General features: G+C 51.1%; 4 protein-coding genes across 4 annotated transcripts; 2 read left to right on the top strand and 2 right to left on the bottom strand.

Annotated features, from left to right (window-relative positions):
* Positions 1-807: 807 nt before the first annotated feature.
* BDW70DRAFT_147096 (transcription factor TFIIIB subunit BRF1) lies at positions 808-6,481 on the top strand (the record flags this gene model as incomplete). The annotated part of the gene is made up of 12 exons (XM_073738668.1): positions 808-1,186; positions 1,257-1,477; positions 1,534-2,794; positions 4,277-4,476; positions 4,538-4,836; positions 4,898-5,172; positions 5,289-5,366; positions 5,485-5,601; positions 5,659-5,797; positions 5,968-6,097; positions 6,224-6,289; positions 6,443-6,481. The coding sequence occupies 12 exons, from the start codon at positions 808-810 to the stop codon at positions 6,479-6,481; spliced, it is 3,204 nt and encodes a 1,067-aa protein (XP_073600221.1).
* Positions 6,482-7,110: 629 nt separating this feature from the next.
* Positions 7,111-9,093, bottom strand: BDW70DRAFT_127676 (uncharacterized protein). Its single transcript, XM_073735303.1, has one exon. It carries the CDS (start codon positions 8,729-8,731, stop codon positions 7,607-7,609), a length of 1,125 nt encoding a protein of 374 aa, XP_073600222.1. The 5' UTR covers positions 8,732-9,093; the 3' UTR covers positions 7,111-7,606.
* A 1,054-nt stretch (positions 9,094-10,147) lies between these two features.
* On the bottom strand, positions 10,148-11,920 carry glfB (UDP-galactofuranose transporter). The gene is made up of 5 exons (XM_073744438.1): positions 11,576-11,920; positions 11,447-11,514; positions 11,152-11,375; positions 10,685-11,092; positions 10,148-10,632 (listed from the first exon to the last, which is right to left on the bottom strand). Exons 1-5 carry the CDS (start codon positions 11,704-11,706, stop codon positions 10,264-10,266), a joined length of 1,200 nt encoding a protein of 399 aa, XP_073600223.1. The 5' UTR covers positions 11,707-11,920; the 3' UTR covers positions 10,148-10,263.
* A 2,758-nt stretch (positions 11,921-14,678) lies between these two features.
* Positions 14,679-16,991, top strand: BDW70DRAFT_127679 (protoporphyrinogen/coproporphyrinogen oxidase). The gene is made up of 6 exons (XM_073735304.1): positions 14,679-14,890; positions 14,956-15,025; positions 15,080-15,160; positions 15,219-15,569; positions 15,637-16,062; positions 16,114-16,991. Exons 1-6 carry the CDS (start codon positions 14,808-14,810, stop codon positions 16,699-16,701), a joined length of 1,599 nt encoding a protein of 532 aa, XP_073600224.1. The 5' UTR covers positions 14,679-14,807; the 3' UTR covers positions 16,702-16,991.
* Positions 16,992-17,098: the final 107 nt, after the last annotated feature.

A 17,098-nucleotide genomic window follows, 5' to 3' on the forward strand; every position in this document is an offset into this window, starting at 1 on the left:
TGGAATGCGGGTTTTGTGCGGATGATGTGGAAATGGACAGTGGATGAGGCTAAACTGCGCACAAAACGCGCACCCAGACCAACACCAGCAATGTCATGAGCAATGAGACCATGGGAATCATTTTTAGTGCTAGTCATATGAGCAAGGCATTTGCTTCTATCAAATTGTCATCATCCTTGGAATGGAACTGAGAAAAAGAAAAGAAAATCAGCAGCGACCGAGGATCGAACGGCGGGCTGGTTTTATCCTCTTCAGGATCTGTTTTCCTTCACTTCGACTCGAGACCTGCTTGCGCACGTGACACATCCATTCCACTCCACCATCCAGACAGAATTTTCCGCGACTGCGTCCAGGTTCTCGCGTCGCGCCATCCAGCTCTCTCCATCCTCATCCACCGCGCTCCATCCCCGATTTGTCAAAAGTTGTCTCGTCTATCGTCTGCTAATTGAAGAAATCTTTTTCTTTTTTTATTAGTTGTAACATCTATTGTTCTTGTATTTCAACTTTGTCGCGTATTCAGCGTCGCTCGCCCCAGCGCTGAGAATTGCCCGCCTTATCTAATCACTGACATTCCTGCCGTTTTCGGAACTATACCGAGCTTCGTATCAAAAGCTGTGGTCTAGTTCCTATTCATCAGCATTTTATCGACAATTATCGACAAAAAATGACGATATAGCAGGATTATATCTTCTTGGACATCTTCTCGCCCGTGCAAGGCTCGCATAGGGGAGTTGTCGAGCTCTGAGGCCACTATAGCCTACCCCTATCTCTTAATATTCGCATATTTGCACCACTTGCAGTTGCACCATGTCTGCGAGACCTGGGATGCGTCCTCCCGTTCCCCCGCGAGGCCCCAAACCTCCTGTTGGCCGCTTGGCCAGTCTGAAATCCCCCGGTGCTACGGCCATCAGGCGCCCCCAGCCAGTTGCACGGCCTCAGCCCGCAAAGCCAACCACTCACCCCAAGACCACTACATGCCCTAACCCGAGCTGTCCAGCCCCTCATATCATTGAGGATGATGGCCAGAAGGTCTGTTCCGGGTGTGGTACAGTTGTCAGTGAAGCCAACATTGTCTCCGAAGTGACGTTTGGTGAATCCGCCTCTGGTGCTGCTATTGTCCAAGGTTCTTTCGTCGGAGAAGACCAGACCCACGTACGCAGCCACGGCCCTGGATTTCAGCGTGGAGGTATGGAAAGTAGAGAGATTACCGAACAGAACGGTGCGCATTTCATCACCAGTCAATTCTTATCAATGAGCTGACGGCATAGGAAATCGATATATAAACCAACTGGCCCGTGCTTTAACCATTCCGGAGAGTGCTTCGAAAGCTGCCGGTCAGGTCTTCAAGCTTGCCGTGGGACTCAATTTCATTCAAGGTCGCCGGACGAAGACGGTGGCTGCCGTCTGTCTTTACATCGCTTGCCGTCGCCAAGACGGCAATACTGTCATGTTGATTGATTTCGCCGATGTTCTCATGGTGAGTATCCTCAGAGTAAAGCATGATGGGGAATTCCTACTCTAACTGGTCCTCAGATCAACGTCTTCAAGTTAGGACGTACATATAAGGCTCTCTTGGATGAACTTCGTCTGGGCGGGAACGTTTTTCTAATGAATCCCATCGATCCAGAGAGCTTGATCTACAGATTCGCCAAACAGCTTGAGTTTGGCCCATCTACCATGCAAGTGGCTAGCGAAGCTGTGCGTATCGTGCAGCGCATGAACCGCGATTGGATGACCACCGGTCGACGACCTGCAGGTATCTGTGGAGCCGCTCTCATCCTTGCGGCCCGGATGAACAACTTCCGCCGCACCGTCCGCGAAGTTGTCTATGTTGTCAAAGTGACAGAAATCACCATCAGTCAACGATTAAACGAGTTTAGCTCTACCGAGAGTGGAGAACTGACTGTCGACCAGTTCCGCTCTGTGCAACTGGAGAATACCCATGATCCGCCCTCATTTACTAGGGCACGGCAGGGAAGGAAACCGGCCCGCAGCATTAAGAGAAATGCTGCAGAGACTGCTGCCGAGATTGAGGAGGACGCAGAGGGGCTAGAAGAGCCAGAAGTACCGCCAAGACGCGTTGACGCAGATGGTTTCACAATCCCCAACTTGCCAATCGACCCGGCTCTGATACAAGCGGATAAAGACAGCCAGTCGTCCGCTGCCGTTGGTGGACCGGAGGATTCTACGGCGCCTTTAGCAAAAGGTCGTACCAAAGGAAATGGCCGCCCGAAACTGCCCTCACCCTCCCCTGAACAGGTCGCATCCGAAGAGGCACTGGAAAATGAGATGTCTGAATACCTGGCCAAAGGCTCCAACATGATAGAAAGCATTGAAGGCGGGGCAACCCGGCCAAAGAAAGTTGTATCGGACAATCCCGAAATTGACGAGGCGGAGTTTGATTCAGATCCCGAAGTTTCCAACTGTTTGCTAGCCCCTCATGAAGTTGAAATCAAGGAGCGCATCTGGGTTCATGAGAACAAGGATTACCTACGTACGCAGCAGGCCAAAGCTTTAAAGAGGGCTCTGGAGGAAGCTGATGCCCAGCCCGGCGACCGTAAGCCGCGGAAGCGTCGCAAGGGTAGGCTGGGAGACGTTCGATATCTCGAAGGTGAGGGAGAAGATGGAGATGGAAGAAGCACCCGAGCATCTACGCCGGCGGAAGCTACGCGTCGGATGCTGGAACGGAGAGGCTTCAGTAAGAAAATCAATTACCGTCTCCTTGAGACGCTGTTTGGCGAGGATGAAGGTGACGAAGCTGCGAAGGAGGGCGAAGGTGGCAGCCGGAGTCGCAGTCAGAGTGTGGCTTCCAGACGCGGTGGCAGCATCGACCCTGAAGGCACGAAGCGCCCAAGGTTCCTTGGAACTGCTACTCCCACGAAGGCAGCTAGAGGTCCAACTCCGGCCGCAGCTCCAATTACTGCCCATGTTGAAGACTTAACATACCGCAGAGTTCCTGTTACCAAGGCTGATAGTAATCCTCCCACTGATCCGTCAACAGAGGTTGTGGGATTAGCGCCGGCGGATCCACAGGCTGTTGACCCAGATGACGAGGACCACGACTATGATGACGACGAGGGCGACGAGGACGACGGCGTCGATGCTGCATTCTCCGGCCATTATGGCGATTACTACGATGAAGGCAGTGACTACTACGATAGTGATTAGATTCGGCACTTGACTTAGATAGCCAGGGAACCCAGTTCCGCGCTACGCTCGAGAATAGATCATGTCAAGCTGATCCATTTTCCATACGCTCGCATTGGCCTCCTAGACGCAACCTAATTTTATATCCCTGGATAGACAGCACACCGAGTCATGCTGCTACAACCTCTCTGCCTTCTAAATTAGTTTTCGTACTTGATCAGCAGCTCTCGGACTTTGGTTGCTACATCCCCGGGAGACTAGGCCCAGCTTGGGTACTACAGTGTATATTTCGCTCACGACCATTATTATGTCTGCCTTATCCATGCAACAAGGGGCCACTGCGATATCACATTTCAACCCGGGAGACCTAATTATACAGGGTGGCAGTCGTACTGAGAGCACCTAGAGCTTCTGCCTGGGAATGGCATACAGAGCTCGGATCACCTCTTCGATCCCTTATCGACGCCGTTTTCCCGTGCCTCTTACATGGGACTCGTCTCACAAGATCAATCTGTCTTGTGCCTGACGGCCTTAACTCAGCTTGAGCTATATCTCACAAAGAATGCGCAGGGACAGTGTCCCACTATACAGAATGCAGAAACAGGGCTTTTGCCGTACTTACTCCCTGGCAGCACCTGCTGACTCTGCCTCCTTTACTCGTGTCTTTAAGCCAAGGTGGTATTCCCGGGTTACCCGCGGAGGTTGGTATGAAGGACAGCCAAGGTCAGCCAGAGCAAGGCCGATTGCTTCCCCGCTGACCAGAAAATACAAATCTCCACGGGCAATTCGGGTATACCCTGCAGATCCCCCGGCCTGGTCTTGGGTCTATAAGCCCTATGTTTGCTTGATAAATAGGCAATCCCGGGAGCCGTGCACATGTTACACTCTTCGGTTTATTTTGATTCACGGCCGATCAGGAACCTCTGAAGTGCCCATTGCTCAATACTTCTGTTTTTTATGTTCTTCAACAGAGTAATGGCGAAGCTTGATATGTACGGCAGAGGGCTAGGCCTTCGAATGGCCATTCTGTTCACTTGCCTGATGGCATTCGTTTTGTTCGGTAGGTAGGGTCCCTGGGAGCAGCACCTGAGGCACGGTAGGCTGATCTTGTTATTACCCCGTCTTTTAGGTTACAACCAAGGGGCTATTGCGGGTGTCCTTGAGAATGAGGATTTTCGCAATGTCGTCGAGCATCCCAGTTCTGCTGTTCTTGGGGTGATTGTGGGCATTTACAACATCGGCTGCTTGGCTGGCACTGCAGCAGCCTTCATGACAAGTGACCGCCTTGGATTTCGCAAGTCCATGTGGATTGCCATGGGCCTTCTAACGGTGAGTACTTTTTCTTACGTTGTCTAGATCAGAGCGAAGAATCCACTGACGTTAAGCGCAGATTGGGGCGATCCCACAAGCATGCGCCTATTCCAGGGCTCAAATGCTCGTATCGCGCTTTATCGGGGGGATTGGCACCGGGATCATGACCTCGATCGTACCGGTGTACCAGTCTGAGCTTTGTGAAGCGCGGAATCGAGGAATGTACGTGTGCAGCCAGCCTCTCTCCGTTGGTGTTGGAATCTCGGGTGCCTACTGGTTTGTCTATGGAATGAGCTTCGCCCCTGGATCAGTCGCTTGGAGACTTCCAATCGCTGCTCAGCTGGTTTTCATCATCATTGTGGCCATTCTTGTTGCCGGGTAAGTTTAGCTCTTGCATACCGGTGGAACTTTGAGTCCTAGCTGACCGGCGGACTTAAAGACTACCGGAGAGCCCTCGATGGCTGTGCCGTAAGGGTTTGAGCAACGAGGCAGTGCGAGTTCTCTGTGACTTTTATGATAGGCCGGAGAATGACCCCAAAGTGGTCAATGATGCGGAGGGAATATTTAGAGCCACTGAGCTGGACAGTCTCCGCGGCGAGTACAAATGGTCCCAGGTGCTGAAGAAGGACGAGATCCAAACAGGCCGGCGGGTCTTACTGGCATATGGACTGCAGTTCATCAACCAAATGGGAGGTGTCAACATCATCGTGGTGAGTATGACTGGCAGTTCTTAGAAGTATAACTTGGCTAACACGCCTGCAGTCCTATGTCACAACGGGTATCTACCCAACCCAGCTACTAAACTCAAAGGCATTACTGACAAACCTTAGTGCTGCAATACAATGTTGGTCTGGACCCCAAAACCAGCCTACTCCTAGGAGGAGTGATCCAGGTGATGTTTGTCATTGGTAAGTTCTTCTTGCCGTACCTGTCTTCACCCCAGCCCAACCCCATCCAATTATGCAACGCACCATCCATCCCAAAGCCGGTGCACTTGACGCTAAGAGGAAAACTTCTCCCACCCAGGCTCCTTCTATCCCACTTTCTACTCTGATCGCCTTGGCCGGAAGAAGCCGATGATGTGGGGCTCTTTTGGCCTGTTCATTTGCATGATGATGATCTCCATTCTTCTCTCCTTCAAAGGTTAGTAAATACCAACTTTAACTACAACCCCAACCCTAGTTAACCACCCACGTCAAGGAACACCGCAAGAGAAACCCGCCGGTGCTGCGTCCGTCGCATTCTTCTTCCTCTTCATGCTGATTTATGGCGCTTCCACTAACTGTGTCCCCTGGGTGTACGGACCTGAGCTCCTGCCCATGCACGTCCGCACAAAAGGGTAAGCTGGCTGGCCATCCGTCCTCGCATTCCTCGGGCTATCCAGCTCAACCCCTTGCAAGTTGCTAGGGCACACATGGCATTGGCCAGTGCTACCCTACAACCTTGGTGTTAAGCTGCGACCGAACCCTGACTTGTGATCTACCAAGCTAACCATGTTGGCTTTAACAGCAACGCCATCGGAATCTCGGCGAATTGGCTCTGGAATTTCTTCGTTGCCATGATTGGGCCAACACTGATTACTGATCTCGAGTGGAAGGGCTACCTTATCTTCATGTGTATGAATCTTGCTTTTCTTCCGGTACGTTTTTACATATCCTCCAGCCTTCATCGGGCATTTCAACCACCACAACCAACCCTGCACCCACTCTTCTATTTCTCCATGAAGATGCAATGAAAGAAAGAATGCAAAACTAATAAGGATTAGATCCTTTACCTATACTACCCAGAAACGGCCAATCTCAGCCTTGAGGAAATTGACTCCCTCTTCATGGTGAAAGCAACCAGCCACAGCTGCTCTACGCCTAGCGCTAGCACAAGCACTAGCTCCACTGATGACCCGGATACCGTCACGACCGAGAAGAAGAGTCCGGTTACGGCTCAGACTCATGCTCAGACTCAAACCCAGGTACAAACTCAAAGGCAGACCTCCAAGAAGGAGGGTGGCTCGTTTCCCCCAGTTTGAGGCGCTGGACTGTGAGAGGTGAGCAGAGAGCTGCCATGGAGCTTGCAGTGGGGTTCTTGCTCGTATGTAGGTTGGCGAATAGGGTTCTATGGGTGTGACCAGCGGGGATGCCAGATTACGTGTTCAGTGTACGGCAGTTTGGTTGGTGATACAGCAAGGTTCGGCGGGCAAGAGTAGGCAGGTACGGAGAGGTTGGAGGCAAAGTAACTCGACTAACCGTCGAGGTAGCGCTGGTGTTGGTGATGATGCTGATATAAAATGTGCGAGTGAATAGTAAGGATAGCTCTAGCAGGATTTGGTTGTCTGCGTTCGCTGCGGGAGTCTGGGTTGTTATTTTCATTGTCCCTGGGAGACAAATGCAGGGCTGGAAGCACGCAAGACAGACTGGTACTCGTGTTAACTGGGTTAGGTAGAGGTATTAGTTACATGGTAGTTCAGGGGGGAAAAATTCTGTATCTTTATCATACACTGCCATAATCAGAGCAAAACTGGACGAGTTTCAGCTTATGTGCCGATGGCCAGGATTTGCTACATCCACATTTTTTAACTTACCTTCAGGCGGAGCGAACTACGGCACTAAGTTTCAAGGCATCATCACAGCTTATTTTTTTTTTAATCAATTTCTATTTTTTTACATGTGCATACAGTCATAGCTGCGTCTGCTACTCATGATATGGCAGCAGAATTGGGAATAGTAGGTAGGCAGGTAAATACTGGCGAGACCAAAGAGAAAAGCATGAAAATAAAACAAACAAAGCAAATCTTCGCACCGCCAAACCCACTAACCCTGCCGTGCTGTTGTCCGACGCCGAAAACCAGTGTAAATAAGAACGAGAACAGGGACGAGAAAAGAGATAATAAAAAAGGGAAAAGCAAAGAGAAAAGAAAAATCCACAAACATTTTGCCGAAAATGCCTTTACGAAAGAAGCGAAAATGAAGCGAAAGCGAAGCGAAAAAGCTGGCAATGAGATCAGTAGACAAATTGCGGAGATATTTGGTCGAGAATCGTCCGAGGCGAGGGCGATATTGGTTCCCGTCGAGGCATGCGTCGTTTCTTCTGGCGCGATACGGCAAATCGTTTCGTCTCAAAGCGGACGCCCGGACGGAGGTGGGATGAACGATATTTATGGGTCAATGTCCATCCCCGTCCCCAGTTCCACGCTATTGTTCAATCCGACACTAGCCGGCTGAGCAGTCAATGTTTGCAGAAGAGGGAGCCCTGTTTCGGCGGGAATCGTCCCCAGTACATTCTGGCACTGCAGGGTCTGTGGCTTGTCAGAGGCATTGAGAACCTGTTTACCCTCAAACACCACTGGCGAGGATTGGAGATTGCGGAGGCAAGCCTCCCAGGATGAAGCAACAAGCTGACCGTGAGTCAAGTCGTCATTGAACAGATAATATGCGGGCAACTGGGCCGGCCCCGCGAAAGGAGTTACTGGCCGCGCAGAAACAAGGTAGGCGTTGAGAGCACGGTTTTTCATGAGAATTTCGGCGTCAGAGAGGTATTGCGAGAATTGGCGGTCGATGTACTTTCTCCAACCGCGCACGGCAGCAGCCATGTCATTGTCATCGGCTCTAACGCGCTGCCAACTGATTCCAAGAAGGCGCGTAGCGTCGTCAACCAATGGTCCTTCAGACGAGAAGGGGCTCGAGCGAGATAATGAAACGTTGAGGATCCGGCGGTTGTCATCGCTATCATTTTCTTGAAGTTGCCGTTGTATTCTAGAAGAGGCAATGTCATCGAGGCTAGGAGCTGAGGGATCGAGACGCTGCGACTTGCGGCTCGCTTGAGAGGGCAGATTGGTCTGGGACGCAGTAGATTTTGCAGCGGCTATGGCCTTTTCATACTCCTCCTCGTACCAGGTCCCTGTCTGGCTTTCGGCGGACAGCGCCAGCCCAGTACGAGGATTGAGCAGGGTCATGCCTTCTCCGTAAATAGGCTCCTCCACAAGCGCCGGAGGCGCGACTGGAACAATTGGGGCGGGCTCGCTGGGAGTCTCCTCAGCAGTGACATCATCACGCGACCTCTTGCGAGATGGCTTGTTACTGATTGTGAGGCTTGGAGAGACCGAAGTGCTAAAAGGGTTCGCCCCAGAGTTCAGGGCATCCGCGAAGGATGCTCGAGAACCGACTCCAGATGAAGCGTCCAGCTTCGGCTGGTGAGGGAATTGACGAAAGGCGTGGTCCTGGGGCGGGGATAGGATCATTGTCGGACCGTCTTGGAAGGAGTTGAGAAGCATTGGACACATGTTGAGGCGAATCGACGGAGTCGAACGCGATTAGCTGTTGAGATGCTACAAGCACGCGACAAATTCGATCTGTGTGAGTCAAGTGAGTTAGACAACAAGTTGGAAGCACCTTTGTTTGTAGAGTCTCGATTCGATGACAGTGGTAGGCAGAGCAGGGCGACGGAAAGGACGACGGTAGGTCAAGTAAAATGATGAGACGAAAGAGGTAGTGCGAGACTGAACAAGGTAGTAGGTGAGGAAGGAAGTCTAGAAAAGATGGAACAAAGTGGAAGAAGAGCGGAAGGAGGGAGGACGGCGAGAGTAGAAGCGGAGATGGAAAGAGGAGTGGAAAGAGGAGTGGAAAGAGGAGTGGAAAGAGGAGTCGGGAAGATACAAGAAGCGACGCGTGAGGGCAAGGAAGAAGAGGCTGACGGATGCGGACGAGAAGTCGATTGACGGGCGTCGGGGCTTGATGCGATTTGATGCGGACAATGGATGAGCTGCAGATGAGCGACACTCCAAATGGGCTTGGCACGCTTGATACTGTCTTGTTACCGTATCATATGCACCTCTGCATTTCTATTCGCGAATATTTCTGCAATCTGGTACCGTACAATACCGCACCATGCCAACCACAGTCTAGCCTACAGCCTCAGATCGGCCGGTAAGGACGCATCCATGATTGGCTTTGAAAGACGGGGCTGCACAAGGATATACCTCCCTTATTGGCTCAAGAGCGAGAGCCTGCGCGCCGTCCCACACTGGAGCTCATTGGAGCATGGTTTCGTGTCTCACTGGCTGTCCGAGCAACAAGCTGGAAAGATTGCTGGAGGCTTGAGTGGCTGTCCACTATAAAAAGGGTGCCTGAGGTCCCTTACGTAATCATGGAAATGTGGAAGATCAGAGATTGAACATCAAAGACTCTATTTTGCTGGTACATAGACTACCTAACAAAGAAAGAAATGTAGTATGGAGGACCGCCAGACGATACAAGCAAAAGCCGACTCCGGAACCTCGTGCTAGTTAACATGACAAATGTTCATCGACCTAAATCAGACAACACAATACACCCTTCGATTCAACCGCATAACCAAGGTGAGTGAAAAGGTAGTACAAAATAGACAATGGGGAAAAAAAAAAAAAAAAAAAAAAAAAAAAAAAAAAAAAAAAAAAAAAAAGAAAGGGGAAAAAAGAAGTCCCGTCTGGAGCCCTCGCGCCCAGTAACACTAGACAGGAGGTGAAGCAACGTGCGTTGACTAGACCCAGGCTGCATTTCCTGCATGAGGCCGGATCTAGACGCACTTCGTCTTGTTTCTCCTAGAGACCGTCTCGGCCGAGCGGCATTAAGTTTGAAATAGGTAAAATCGTGACCTGATATTCTATGAAGGCCGCAGAAGTGAAAGTTCGAGAATAAGAAAGGAAATTTTGTCGTTCAACATCTCAACTTCGCCAACGCATACACACCGACAGCGTTGCCTGATGTTTCCAGTCAATCCCAGATCATAACTTGGAGAAATAAGTGGACAACACCAAAACTTCTCACGAAGATTGACTTAAGCATTGCCAGTACTGGCACCGCCAAGCATGCCCTTGACGTTGGCAACGGAATCGGGAGCGTAGTTGGGTGCCATGGAGCCAACGAGCAAGAAGAAGCTAAGGAGAGCAGCACCAATGATAACAAAGCGGCGCTGAGCGGGGTGAGTGGCACCGTATTCAGCCCAGGCACGGTTAGCCTGGCTGGTGTATTCCTTGATCTTGTCGCCACCGAGCTTGTAGTAGACGAGACCGATAAGGGCAATCGAGTATCCGAAGAACTGGAGGGCGGTGACAGGAGTGCTCCAGATGACCATGGAGGCGACAACAAGGAGGATATCCTTAAGGACACCGCAAAGGGTCATGACCAAGGAAGAAGTCTTTCCGATCTATAATTGACTGTTAGGCAACAGTTGAGTCCTCAAGATGGAGATTACCTACCAAGAAGACGACGGAGACGTTCAACATGAAGGCGACCATGGCGTTGGCCAAGAGAGTCCAGACGCCGACGTTGTAGATGTGGTCCATAGTCAGGGTGGGAACCTCAAGGAACAAAGCAGTGACACCGTTCATGACAGCACAGACCGGAGCGAAGTAGTAAAGGGAGACAAGAGGGTCCATCTTGTACTCCGCGGAGCTAAGCAGGCGCTGCACCATGACCAAGCGGGTAGCCTCAAAGATGATACCGGCAATCTGGAAGAGGAAACCGATGAAGACAAATTTGATCTCACCGAAAGAGGCGATGATGACACCGACGACAATGACGCTGACGTTTGTGAGAACCTTGAGGTTGACGGGTGCCATGCCCATACCCCAAGTGGCAAGCAGAACAGCAACAGGAGTGGTGGCCTAAAATAGTGATTATTAGTTTATCCTACGTTGAATCCGAAACAGAGGTCTGTCCGTACCTTGAGCATTTGGATAAATGCAACACTTAGGTACAAGTATGTAACGTTACCACAGATCAAACTCAGACTGAAGAAAAGACCGATAGGGACAATGGCGCGGAGGTAGACACGACCAGTCATCTTGACGGTCTTGCGGCCGTCAAGGAGGGTTGTAGTGCGAGCGAGAACCTGTGTCATGAAAGTCGCGAACGCCAGATGCCATGTTGTAAGGATGATAGGGAATCCTGAACCGAACCGAAGTCAGCCTCGTTCGCCTCAATTGACAGCCTGCAGTGTCGGAGCAGAGCGGACTCACGGAATTGAGCATAGTCAAGGATGTGCTTGTTGAACAGGATAACACTTGAACTCAGGGCAATCCAGGAACTGATATCATCGCGGGTTTAGTACAATCGTCTTGAATTGCATAGAATCGGGGTCGACTCACGTAACATAGACGGCAGGGTGGAAGGTCGGCTTCGGGGGCTCTGGCTTGTCGGCGGCAGGGTTGACGGTAGGCAGCGTGGGTTCCGGGCGAGAGACCTCGCCGGAGGTTCTCACTTTCTCTTCGGAGCTCATTTTGAGGGCGCGAGCTTGATCAGACAGGAAGCGTTGGAAATCAAAAGGTCGCGGCCGTGAGAGGCTGCTCTGGCTGAACCGCGCGGAGGCCAGGGGGAAAGACGTGATTAAGAATAAAGCGGAGAGAGAAGAGCGTTACAGTGATAATAGAACCGAAAGAGTCGAAGGAGTGTTAACGAATGTGTGTCTAGAGTTGGACGAAGCAAGCAAAACAAGTGCGAAAGGAAAAAAAAAAAAAAGGGACCGAGTCGGAGAGGTGGTTAGGCTGGTTGGTGAGGTGAGGTGAGTGGCAGAGGAGGGAGACGACAGGCAGGGAACTTTCAGTTGAAGAGGAAAGCTGGAGGGGGGCAAGACAATGGGCCTGGAATAATCTCCTTTCAATGGACCAAGCGCGGCACAGAGTGGATTAGCAGCTAAGGACGAATGGATTATGGGCAATGGAAAATTGGAAGCAGAATGGAACTGGAATGGGATCCGCAAAAGAAAACCAAACCGCCCGTGCTCAAGGAGATCAAGCACAGGTGGCTAAAGAGGACAAATTGATATGCCCACGAGTTGTCGCGACTGGCCGGAAAACACAAAACCTTGATGATGCTTGCGTACGACGACCTTCTCCTGCTCCTCAATTCCGGTTAGTTGGCGCCGGAACCAGTCACGCTTCCGCTGCGGTTACTCAGCTGAGGCCCTGGTTTCGGCCTACGTAGACGCTTCTTAGGGGGGTTATTATTAGATTCTGCTAGAGATCCTGAGGGCCGTTTCGAGTTCTGGACTTGAGACGTGAAGCTGGGCTCATGTACAGTCAATTTCAATACTAAATTTACAGCCATTTCTATGCGAGTACTGGGTAAATTACACGTAACGTATCACGCCATACCCTCTCTAGTTAAGGCGCAACTTGACACAATACCGAGGAATATGACTTTCTCGACTTTTTCTGGAGAAAATTATTGTTACTTTTGTGTTTCAGTTCCTGATTCTTCAATGTGGGTCGAGGCAGATATTATTTTAAGTGGCCATTGCTCGTGGGCGTGGCGATTCTGTTCCCTCCACAACTCTGCTGGCCTGAGGCGGCCTATCGCCCCTTTTCGCTCAGTACAGTACTGAAGATCCACGGCTCATTGCATCCTCGTTTTCAGGCCCTGGAGAGCCAAGTCACTTGTTCCTTTCGCCCACCTGTATGTGACCCTGCATCTCTACGTCTTCATGCCTTGTCGATACTCAGTAGTCGGCTGTATCAAATTGACAGCCATAAAAGTTCGTAGGCGCCGATCAACATTTAAGCAGGACACCGACTCGTTTGGCACAGGGTGCATTACGCAAGCTCTATGGAGCCCGGCGCTCAGCTACCCGCGGCCTATCCCATAGTGTCCCCGCAGTCCCTGGCCAGTGAGTGGAGCTGGCAGCAGCGATCTGACGGCTTCGCCCTTACAGAGCACAAACGCCATCGCACCGATGCAATGGCGTTCTCTCTGCAGTCAAGCCGCTATCTACTTCGTACTCTACTAATGTATCAGCGCACTTGTCGGTATCAAAAACCAGACGAGGACGGTCCATGACAGTTTCGGTTTTCTGTCTTGTTTACTACCCAGGTACCCCATGGGCTGGAGAATAGCCATGACGAACTTCTCTACTCCGTACTCCGTACTTACAGTCGCAGATGGTGATCCGTGCATTGAAGAGATCCCGAACTTCGTCCCCTGCCCGATCGTCGCCCTTGGCATGGGAGTTGCCATGTTCAACGTCCGTTGTCAGCAAGTCAGGTCTTTCGGGTAATCGGTCTCAGTTTCGAGATTGGAGATCTCCTTGATATTTCCCCTTCAAGGAACGACAATCAGTGGGCCCTTCTGCCAGAATTGTGTTTTCCGCCTCACACCTCAGGTCCGCTGGTCCAACTGTCCAATATCAGCCCTGGTGGCGGGCACTGATCAACTGTGGCCGTCGCAGAGGAGTACGTACCCTTACTCCATACCCCATTGAACGGACGGAATGATCCGCCTCCTACTCTTGGTTCTTGTTTCAAGGCGTGCCAGAAGAGCCACGAGTTGGTGGTCTTGATATCAGTGTAATTTGATAAGATGCAGTATCGAATAAAGAACAGTTGGTGGCACAGTGACAGTATTTCAGGGTGTCACCCGTTCCTCGTGTCACAGCCAGGACGACAAGGACAACAATGGTTGGACTCTTTGAGATTTGCTTGGGTCTCAAGGGGTCCCACGGTTACCGGATAGTAGGTGACAAGCATACGGAGTACCCCGTCCTTCGTAGAGTACTTTGTAGGCTTGGAACCCGCAAGCAGGACTCTTGACCCTTGAGGTATCCCAATGTGGTTATCAAATATCATGCATTTGACAACGGGCGTTGTTGACTATAAGCGAATCGCTCGAATATCCGCTTCAGGGTCGCCAGCCACCTAGAGCATTCCTTGTCTGATCGCAGGTCTGCTTTTCTAGTTCAGAGTTCATTTGAAGGCATGCCGTTCATACAATGCGCATTACGATAAGCATCACTGCCTGGATTAACCAATTACAACCGGGATCCGGCGAATCGCCCCTTGTCACTTGATATACAGCAGTATCCCTTGAAGATCTCGTCTTGCTCGATAGATCTTTGTCCAACGAATTACCGGGAGAAGCGCAGATGGCGCAGAGTAGTCTACGGGAGCTAGTCAAGAAGAAGAAGGGACGCATTCGCAACCAGAGATGAAGATGAGACACAATTTGCCTCCAGATTCAATCGAGCGTCTGGGTCCCCCTTTTCGGCAGTCTCCTTTCCAAGGCTCAGACGCAACCGTCTGGTGTGGTCGAATAATGACCGCGAATCATATTAGAATGATGAGATTACTTTAATCTCAATTTTAAAATGTAAAATTTGCAAAGGCGTCGAGTCGAAATTTGAAACCCAATCCCCCCACCAAGAAGTCCAGCCAGCTTCGTCACGTTCTCCCCTGCCGACCGCCGCCCGCGAAAAGGCTATTATTATTTCCAGCTGCCCAGTTACCAGTGTATCTTTCCGCCCACCTTCCCTCACCGTCTTCTCTCCCTTCCAATTCCACCTTCCTCTCTTTAAATTCTGCAGCGCCAACTGCAGCTTCGCTCTCTTCTATGCTTAGTCTAGCTCGCAAGACTTTGAACCGCGTTCCCAGCTTTCAGGATATCCTACAAGGCAGGATGACCCACCCCGATATGTAAGGAGCTCTCTCTGCGATGCCATTCAGGGGTTCAGCGCTGACAGTTTCGCTATCAACTACAGCTCAGTTGACGTTCTCGTCATTGGCGCTGGCCCAACTGGATTGGGTGCTGCAAAGCGTCTGAACCAGATTGTACGGCCTCTCACTCCAATTGCGCGCAATACAAGATCCTAACTTCTGCCTCAGAACGGCCCCTCGTGGCTCCTTGTTGACTCCAACGAGACTCCCGGTGGTCTTGCCTCTACCGATGTCACCCCCGAAGGCTTCGTATGTGGAATCATCAACGGATGATAACTGATGGACTGTGCAACTAACACAATTGCAGCTTTACGATGTCGGTGGCCACGTTATCTTCTCCCACTACAAGTACTTTGATGACTGCATCAACGAGGCTCTTCCCAAGGAAGATGATTGGTACGAGCACCAGCGTATCTCCTACGTCCGTTGCAAGGGCCAGTGGGTTCCCTACCCTTTCCAGAACAACATCTCTATGCTTCCCAAGGAGGATCAAGTCAAGTGTATCGACGGTATGATCGATGCCGCTATCGAGCACCGCGTCGCCAACACCAAGCCCAAGGACTTTGACGAGTGGATTGTGCGCATGATGGGTACCGGTGTTGCCGATCTTTTCATGCGGCCCTACAACTACAAGGTCTGGGCTGTGCCCACTACTAAGGTAACTTGGCCCTTCAGGCTCGAAATCCCCAAGATTGGTTCAAATACTGATATTCAACCTTGTTTAGATGCAATGCGCTTGGCTCGGTGAGCGTGTCGCCGCTCCCAACGTCAAGGCTGTGACTACCAACGTAATTCTTAACAAGACCGCTGGTAACTGGGGTCCCAACGCTACTTTCCGTTTCCCCGCCCGCGATGGTACCGGTGGTATCTGGATCGCTGTGGCCAACACCCTTCCCAAGGAGAAGACCCGCTTCGGTGAGAAGGGCAAGGTCACCAAGGTTAACCCTAAGAACAAGACCGTCACTCTGGGCGACGGCACCACCGTCGGCTACCAGAAGCTTGTGTCCACCATGGCCGTGGACTACCTCGCCGAGCAGATTGGTGACCAGGAATTGATCGGTCTGACCAAGCAGCTCTTCTATTCTTCCACACACGTCATTGGTGTCGGTATCCGTGGCTCTCGCCCCGAGAGAATCGGCGACAAGTGCTGGGTAAGATGACGTCCCTCAGCTTGCAAATCATCAAAATCTAATATCATGTAGCTCTACTTCCCCGAGGACAACTGCCCCTTCTACCGCGCCACTATCTTCTCCAACTACTCCCCTTACAACCAGCCCGACGCATCCAAGAAGCTTCCCACCCTGCAGCTTGCGGACGGCTCGAAGCCTAAGAACACTGAGCCCCAGGAAGGTCCCTACTGGTCCATCATGTTGGAGGTTTCCGAGTCTTCGATGAAGCCTGTCAACATTGACACCCTTCTTGCCGAGTCCATCCAGGGTCTCGTCAACACCGAGATGCTCAAGCCCGGCGATGAGATTGTCTCCACCTACCACCGCCGCTTTGACCACGGATACCCCACCCCCTCTCTGGAGCGTGAAGGCGCCCTTACCCAGATTCTGCCTAAGCTGCAGTCAATGGACATCTGGTCTCGTGGCCGCTTCGGTAGTTGGCGCTATGAGGTCGGTAACCAGGACCACTCATTCATGCTCGGTGTTGAGGCCGTGGACAACATTGTCAACGGCGCTGTCGAGCTCACACTCAACTACCCTGACTTCGTCAACGGCCGACAAAACACCGAGAGGCGTCTGGTTGACGGTGCTCAGGCTTTTGCTAAGAATAAGGCGCAGTAAAACAAACAAAACTGTTCTGCGTGGATGGTTGATGGCTTTTTGCTTTTTATAGAACTATGTCGAACTTAATATTGAATGACTACTACTAAAGGAGGATGGGAGCGAATACAGGATTTAGATCAAGACCATTGACGGTCAACGGCTTGAGGCCTTTTGTTACTTTCTCTTCTTTTTCGGCCTTTACCATTCTATTTCCGGAGCGATGATGGAGACGTTTAGCATATCTTACGTACTCTTCATATATATTCTAGACATCTTTCACAATTGACATGCCACTTTTTCGATTTTCAATTTGCGTCTTCTACGTTTCTTTCTATGAAGCGTAATTTCTCGTCCATGTTCTGAATCAAGATCCACAATACCGAAGCCACCGAGGCTGAGCTCGAATTGTTTATAT

Source organism: Aspergillus foveolatus, assembly GCF_047715535.1.
Source record: "Aspergillus foveolatus strain CBS 279.81 unplaced genomic scaffold BDW70scaffold_3, whole genome shotgun sequence".
NCBI lineage: Eukaryota > Fungi > Ascomycota > Eurotiomycetes > Eurotiales > Aspergillaceae > Aspergillus > Aspergillus foveolatus.

Coding starts and splice junctions, on each gene's coding strand:
- glfB (XM_073744438.1), bottom strand. CDS start 11,706: ATGAGCTCCGAAGAGAAAGTGAGAACCTCCGGCGAGGTCTCTCGCCCG. Junction 11,515..11,575: donor CACCCTGCCGTCTATGTTAC/GTGAGTCGACCC, acceptor CGATGATATCAG/TTCCTGGATTGCCCTGAGTT. Junction 11,376..11,446: donor CCTTGACTATGCTCAATTCC/GTGAGTCCGCTC, acceptor GGTTCGGTTCAG/GATTCCCTATCATCCTTACA.
- BDW70DRAFT_127676 (XM_073735303.1), bottom strand. CDS start 8,731: ATGTGTCCAATGCTTCTCAACTCCTTCCAAGACGGTCCGACAATGATC.
- BDW70DRAFT_127679 (XM_073735304.1), top strand. CDS start 14,808: ATGCTTAGTCTAGCTCGCAAGACTTTGAACCGCGTTCCCAGCTTTCAG. Junction 15,161..15,218: donor ATGTCACCCCCGAAGGCTTC/GTATGTGGAATC, acceptor ACACAATTGCAG/CTTTACGATGTCGGTGGCCA. Junction 16,063..16,113: donor GAATCGGCGACAAGTGCTGG/GTAAGATGACGT, acceptor AATATCATGTAG/CTCTACTTCCCCGAGGACAA.